General features: G+C 34.0%; 1 protein-coding gene across 4 annotated transcripts; it reads left to right on the top strand.

Annotated features, from left to right (window-relative positions):
- The first annotated feature begins 290 nt into the window (after window positions 1-290).
- Window positions 291-6,384, top strand: LOC110615669 (serine/threonine-protein kinase tricornered). Of its 4 annotated transcripts, XM_021757667.2 has the most exons (12): window positions 292-670; window positions 987-1,161; window positions 1,511-1,594; window positions 2,272-2,513; window positions 3,366-3,597; window positions 3,855-4,019; window positions 4,111-4,242; window positions 4,549-4,662; window positions 4,784-4,831; window positions 5,182-5,260; window positions 5,544-5,600; window positions 6,034-6,384. In XM_021757667.2, exons 1-12 carry the CDS (start codon window positions 477-479, stop codon window positions 6,090-6,092), a joined length of 1,581 nt encoding a protein of 526 aa, XP_021613359.1. In that variant the 5' UTR covers window positions 292-476; the 3' UTR covers window positions 6,093-6,384. The 4 variants fall into 4 exon arrangements, with proteins under 4 accessions (XP_043812929.1, XP_021613359.1, XP_043812928.1 ...); XM_043956993.1 differs by lacking the exon at window positions 4,784-4,831; XM_021757668.2 differs by lacking the exon at window positions 5,544-5,600.
- The last annotated feature ends 1,468 nt before the right edge of the window (window positions 6,385-7,852 follow it).

Here is a 7,852-nt window from a genome sequence, read left to right as displayed (position 1 = left end):
ATCGAAAGGGTTTTTAATTTAACCAAATTAAAATATAAAAAATAAATTACTAAATTTTAAATATAGAGAGAATTAAATTTGATGCAAATCAGAGAGATAAAAGTAATTTACTAAAATTAATTAATTGAATCGAAAATTTAAATTAAAAAATATATTCTTAATGTTTGGATGAGTTGGAGTGTATAATTATTAAGCTAAAAAAAAATCAATTAACAGAATGCAAAACAAACAAAAAGGTCGTAGATAAGACAGCTTTTTCGAACCATATATATATATATAGGCATACATGCCAGTTCATTTACCTTCGAAACTCTCTCTCTGCATCGGGTCATTTTCTCAAACACTGAACCCCACCTTCCCTAGATCTCTCCTCGAAACTGTAACACTGAAGCTTCGAAATCAATCTACGAAATGGTTTGCCTCTGATTTTCTCTAGTTCTGTTGTCGTTTTGAGTTTGGTCTGACTTTGGATCAAAATGGACGGCGGTGGCGGCGATGGTACGATGAGGCTAGGGGCTCTGAACTTGAGGCCTGATCGGAGCGGCTTGGAATTGGGCCAGGATGTATCCGTTTCGTCGCCTGTGACGAGACAGAAAGCTGCTGCCGCGAAGCAGTTCATAGAGAATCATTATAAGAACTACTTGCAAGGATTGCAAGATCGTAAAGAGAGGTAGAGAATTTAATCCTTGGATCTTTGTTTTGCTTATAGTTCAGATTTGCTTCAATTCCGATAATTTCTTGTTGCTTTAATTGAAGTCAATAGGAGGTCAACTTTTAATGCTCGTTGTCCTAAAGCTGTATGTATGAGTTTTCTTCAATCCATTTTAGGTAGATTTGGAAATTCTGGTTCATTATTTATTTGAATCAGCATTGATTTGTTTTACTACTTTATTAATTGATTTCTGTACAAATAACTAGACCCCGTAATGAAACCAAGCATTAGCGAAGCCCCATTTTTTTTCAATAACTTCTTAATTATGTTTCAGACGTCAAGCACTTCAAAGAAGAGCACAAGAAGCTCGGGTATCAAATGAGGAACAAGAGGAGATGATGAGGAATTTGGAACGCAGGGAAACTGAATACATGAGGCTGCAACGACGTAAAATTGGTATTGATGACTTTGAACAATTAACTGTGATCGGAAAAGGTGCATTTGGTGAGGTAAAAGAAAACATCACTATCACATATAGAAACTTCCAGCCTTCTTTTGTACTCTTTTCTTTTCTCTTTTTGGTGGAAACTTTCAGCATTCCTCTGGACCTTGCTTCATGGATCGATAAAAATTTAGGATATAAAGGAAAATCTAGTTATTGATGTGTTGCATCTATATATATATTGCCATTTGAAGCCCAATGGCATTGTTTTTTATTAGCCTAGCTGCTGTGGATATTTAACTTTCATACTTGATTTTTTTATAGTATTAGTTTTATCATGTTTATATTGGAAAGACACTATCTCTGACTTTGTAATAGTCTTAACACTTGTCTATTAATTTGTTCAACGAGTGCAGGTCAGATTATGCAGAGCCAAAAGCACTGGAGAGATCTTTGCCATGAAGAAACTGAAGAAGTCTGAGATGCTTAGCCGTGGGCAGGTAGGAAAAATGTTTCACTAATGTTCAAACTAATATCTCCCTTTTACTGAGTTTGGGTAATTCTGTGGATGAGACGAATTCCAGTAACTCTGTTTGATTTGGCTAATTCACCAGAAGATAATGCATTGATGAATCATAATCCATTTAAGTAATGCTGACTTTTGGGCTTACCTCTAATCAAAGCACTTCCAGATCTCAATGCATTGGATGCACCCTTGCTGCCTTTCTTTATCATCGTGTCTCATGTTCTCACCATCCTTTTTTAGCCTTTTGATGTGCTACTGCATTGGAAAATAACATGTGCTTTGAGAATGTAATGCTTTGTCTCTCCCAGTTAGTTTAATTGTTTAATTCAATGCATGATTAGAATTTTCTTTTCTTTTCTTTTCCTTTTTTTTTTTCACAGGCTACCATTATGCCATCACCTGTATATATCATTGAGAAAAATCTCAGAAAATAACTAAAAAGAAGACATCTTTCAGAACTATCATAAATAAATATGATTGCATTGACAACCAAAAGAAAATATATTCGGTTCAAAAACAACTTAATCCAATGTAATAGGTTATCTGTGCACTTGATGAAACATTTTCAAATTACCTGAATTCTGAAATTAACCTGTATCTTTCTTATCTACATCATAATTTATATTATTTGTTTTTTGACTGTGTTTTAAGGTTGAGCATGTCCGATCCGAGAGAAACTTACTTGCTGAAGTCGATAGTCGATGCATTGTAAAACTTTTCTATTCCTTCCAAGATTCTGATTTCTTATACCTTATCATGGAATACTTACCTGGTGGAGACATAATGACACTATTGATGAGAGAAGATATTCTTTCTGAAGATGTTGCACGCTTTTACATAGCAGAGAGCATTCTAGCTATACACTCCATTCATCAGCACAGTTATGTTCATAGGTATGATATTTATTTATATCTAGTATTGTATTTTACTAGTTTATCATATCTCTCTGTGGGCATAGCTATGAGATGCAAAAGTTTTAGGACACCAATGATGTAAACCAATGGGTAAAGTGGGAATTTGGGATTTTAACAAATTCTCAAAATTGAAGAGAAATTAGTTCTCAACTTTATTTGCTCAAATCAAATGTCAATAATCATAATGACTTCGTTTGGCATAATTCATTTTGTAAAAAAAGAATTTAAATGAATTGTTATACAATTGTGAATTATTTTTTATTTCTTTTAAAGTGAATTTTTTAATTAAAATTATTGATTTTTTTTTTCATTTTAAACAAGAGAATTGATAAAATGGAAACTAATTGAATTGAATTTTTGCAAAATTCTTGATTTCAAATGATGGAAACAAGTTATGCAAAATAAGTGGAGAAATTAAGCCTCTTTACAGTATTTTTGCGACTTAATTACATTAGTATCTTCAGAAACCCTAATTCCAACCTAACTAGGAATTGCAAATCAAAAACTACTAAATAGAGTAAACAACTTCCTCTATTTTTTCCTAAAATAAATATTCTTTAATTTACTGAGGTTTCCTATATCACCGAGTTCATCTACATATATCTCCCCTTTAGAGCGGATCGTTTTTAATCCATAATTGGCTGAAGATGGCCCCAAAAGGCCACAAGTTTGTCAGAAGTTCTTTGAGACAATAATTGAAGAATTTTGGATTGCAGAATACAAATCAATTTTGTAAATTTTAGTCTTGATGGCAGGACAACGTTATAATTCTTATCTTCACCCCTTATTTTTTGAAAAAAAAAAATTGCTCTGAGATTGTTCTGCGTGCAGGGACATAAAACCTGATAACCTGATACTGGACAAGAATGGCCATTTAAAGCTTTCTGATTTTGGCCTGTGCAAGCCCCTGGATGATAAGTATTCAACAATTTTACTGGAAAATGAAGATATTTCTAATCAAGAAGGTGCAATTGATGCTGAAGGACATTCCGTTAGTGATCGAGCTCCTTGGTCAATGCCTAAAGAAAAGTTACAACAATGGAAACGTAATCGCCGTGCACTGGTATTAGCTTAAGACATTTCTTCTACTATAATCCTATTTTGGCACTAGGAAAAGATTGAGCTATAAGTCTTTTCTTTTTTGTTAAAAAGAGATTACACTACATTCTTTTATCTCAAGTGCAAATATGCCAGCAAATCAAGCTGTGACTTCCTTTTTTTATAAAGATTTTGCAGTTTCCTGACTTCACAATTGTTATTCTTCTTTAGAAGTGATTTTTACTTGTTGCAAATAACCAATTTACATAAATTCACCATTAGGCCTATTCAACTGTTGGAACTCTTGATTATATGGCACCTGAAGTGTTGCTAAAGAAGGGATATGGAATGGAGTGTGATTGGTGGTCTCTGGGTGCAATCATGTACGAGATGCTTTTAGGCTATCCTCCCTTCTGTTCTGATGATCCCAGAATCACATGCCGCAAGGTAGTGCAGCCAATGACTAAGCTGTGGTTCTCAGGTACTTGAGTAGCATTTATGCATGTGCTAAATAGAAAATGTATCTGTCTCCTATCAGATAATCAACTGGAAAACATGCCTCAAATTCCCTGAGGAACCAAAGATATCAAATGAAGCCAGAGATCTCATTTGCCACTTGCTCTGTGATGTTGAAACAAGGCTGGGGACCGGAGGAGTTGATGAATTAAAGGTATTTGCTTTCCTAGAATAATAATTCCTCCTTGCCAATGTCAGATGATACTTCAGAAGTTTTTTGTGCTTGTTATTTCTGTCAACTTTTGAGTAGTATTGGGATTGGTTCAATTCAATGAAGGATGATTCTGCAAACTTGAAATTTTCCAGAATGCTTGCCACATGTTTGTTTTCAATCTCGCGAATTAATGCATGGCACTTGCTGTATTAATATGGAACTTGCTAATGCTCTCATTGATACCTTCCATATTGTGTAGTTTGAGCTGCTTGATGTTCTAAGACCTAAGTTAAATCAATATTGCAGGCACATCCATGGTTCAGATGCATTCAGTGGGATGCGCTATATGAAATGGAAGCTGCATATACGCCTACAGTCAATGGAGACTTGGATACTCAGAATTTTGAGAAATTTCCTGATGTTAGTTTTTATTTCACTCTCTTCTTTCTCTTTTTCTTTCTTTCTTCTTATTTTCCTTCTTCCTCTCCTTCTTGTCTCCATATGAAAAGGAATCCTGGCTAAGACTTTGTTTCTTTGGCAGTTGGAAGGCCCACCGTCCACAATTCCAAGTGTGGGACCATGGAGGAAGGTACTGTCATTGTTTGAGTGTGAATTTGACTATTTATGTCAAAGGTTCTGAATCAAGATAATAAAGGATTATGCTTTTGTTAAAGTATTTTTTTTTAAGTATTTTTTTTTTTAATTTATATTGTCATTTATGACGAAATTATCATTGGCTGTTATTTGTTTCACTATATCCTTGTTATGTAGAGAGGTTAACTATGTAATGACCTTGTTATATAGTTATAATTATGCTATATGTGCTTTTTTTTTTCTTATTTAACATATGCTTATTTTCAGCTTTTGGCCTATAGTTTTATATGCTCAACAGGGCATGATGCTAAACTTTTCCTGTATCCTTTTTGTCTCATGATGCAGATGTTGACGTCCAAAGATACCAACTTCATAGGATTTACTTTCAAGAAATCTGACGTCCTCGAGTCACTAGAAAGTTCAGGTAACCACTTTGAAGCTTGGCAATTTTACTATGGTGTATGATTTCCAATGTGATTTTGTGCAATCAAGATTTTTGGAGCATGTGAATATCCATAAAATTTTGGAGCCGTTATTCAGTCATCATAATATTGTATTATGATGCACATTTACTATTTCTTAATTGAGTAACTTATTCAAAAGTTCAATCACTGTATTAGCACCGCTCAAACAGCAAGGTGCAAACTAATGCATATTGCCATGGATTTTATGGCTAATAAAGCTAGTCTGACTAATTTTCCTTTCAGGTGCTGATGTGAAATCAAATGTATCTTCAAAGGCTCCATCGTTAATTTCCTTATTAGGTACTGTACTCCCAACATCCACTCTGTAAAGGGTAGAGCTGGGGTTGCCTTGCAGTTCTGGCAACAGAATATTAGTGCATGACAAAATCATCTACACAGGAAACAAAAAACTTACCTTTGTCTGGTCATCATATGTGTTGGTGCTAGTTCTGCAACTAAATCAACAATGCATTTGACGGTTGTGGTTTGTCTAGCATCACAAACCTCTATTTTATTGGCTTCAATTTCTGAGAAGCCATTTCCGTCGAGAACCTTGACCTTGGGGGATTTGATTTTCTCTACACGATTAGATTGTAGCAATTCTATTCTCTACATAATTGGGTCTTAGCCTGAGTTGTAAAGGAATCAAACATTCCAAGCTAGTCCTTGATTTGACACATGCAGAAGCTGGTATTGATTGGATTAACTTAATGTTGGTTGTTCCAATTTGCAGGCCAGATTGACCTGCAAGAAGATGTGGTACCAAACGGGGATCAAACACTGGAAGCTTAATTACCAACCTTCACATTTTGATTTGATTGCATTAGGTGTTCTTCACAAGTAAAATCTGAGAAAGGAAGAATTATACAAGGCAATAGTAGTTGTGCAGACATGAATAAGGGCATGAGCCCAAAAGTTGACGTGATGTTGGGTTCTATTCATTTTTTTAATTCTCTTGCAACAAACATGATCTGATATTGTAAAGCCGGTAAATAGTCCAATTCAACTGGGATACGATTTTTTGAGAGCTTATTTTCACTGTTGATACAATTTTGTACATTAGAACAGGCATCTCTTCTTCTTCCTTTTTGTTTTCCGCGTGCTGGTGTTGTCTACATGAAATTAGGATTTTGAATGTTTTTCCCAAGTGAACTATTAACGTGACGAAATTGCAGTTTTTTCATGTTGAAATATTCGCCATTCACATGCAGTTTTGGATACACTTGCAGTCGAAGGTAATTTTTCTGTGGTTGCAAGGGGAAATTATTCAATGCTGTAATAATGAGATGTTCATCATTTATCATGGTGGGAGATTTACCTGAAATTTATCATGATTAATGATTATAATATAAGCATTTTATATATAACAGTTATCTTGTAAAATTTATCTATTGCAAATTATAAATAACTCTTAGATTCTAAAATCAAAATGCACGTTTTATTAAGACATATGGGTTGAATATACAGGATCTCACTTAGCCGAAACCAGTAAATAGAGAGATTAAAATTTAAAATGAAAAACTGCTAAAGCAATTTTCTTGATATGATCGGATCAACAAAGTAATGGACACATTCGCATCGGAAAGTGGGGAATTTCTAGGAGATTCTGCAATTAAAAGAATGAACCTTGAGGTTTAAATTAGTTTTGGTGCAGGATTTCATTGGTGACAAAAACAATTCATGCTAGTTCCCAAGAAGTAGTGAGCAGAGGAAAGCGAGGGAGTATTATTTTAATTTTTTATTGTAATATCATATATCGCTTCTAATGAGATTTAGCAAATATATATATATATAGATATATATATATATATATATAGATATATATATTATGCCACCTAATTCAATAAAAGGTTTAAAATCTCTCCATTTGGCATCTTCAACGGTTATATTTAAAAAATGATTAATGTTGCTGAGATTAGATTAATGACGTATTCGAAATAAAACTTGTAGAGAAAAAATGTGAAGTGGTAGTAGGTGCCCACAACGGCCATTGATGCTCAAGTTAGTAAACTGGAGAATAGAGTGAATATAATAAATAGCTTAAAACTTGAGTAGTATAAGAGAATATCATATTTTTATCTCTGTGATTCTTTTTCTTTTATACTGTAAAAAGATAGAGATAAATAAAATATTTTTTAAAAATCAGCAATAATATAGCCGATTGACTGATAAGGGATATAGTCAGCTAATAGGTTGGTAATCTTGTAATTACAACAGTAATGTAGATACTTTGTGTTACGCCAAATAACGATAACTTCGCACCGAGACTTGCCTTACCGAGAGAAGGGCGAGTCTTTATGAGGATCCGGGTGTTTAAAGTGTCTGGATCTTCCTTTCCTCGTACCAGATTGTATTTTAGCTTATGGCTTATTTTGAGCAATTATTATGTAATATCAGAGATCTTCCTGCTGGTCTTCGATTCTTCAAATTCGAAGGTGACGGTTTATTTTCTTGATTACGTCACTCGATTTGTCTGTTTGCATCGTTTTGGCTTCCCTTGGTCATGATGGTGGCCTTATTTTTTTAGCCATATTAAAGACTTTTCCAGCTAT

Source organism: Manihot esculenta, chromosome 5 (assembly GCF_001659605.2).
Source record: "Manihot esculenta cultivar AM560-2 chromosome 5, M.esculenta_v8, whole genome shotgun sequence".
Classification (NCBI taxonomy): Eukaryota; Viridiplantae; Streptophyta; class Magnoliopsida; order Malpighiales; family Euphorbiaceae; genus Manihot; species Manihot esculenta.
This window is presented reverse-complemented; position numbering and strand designations above follow the sequence as displayed.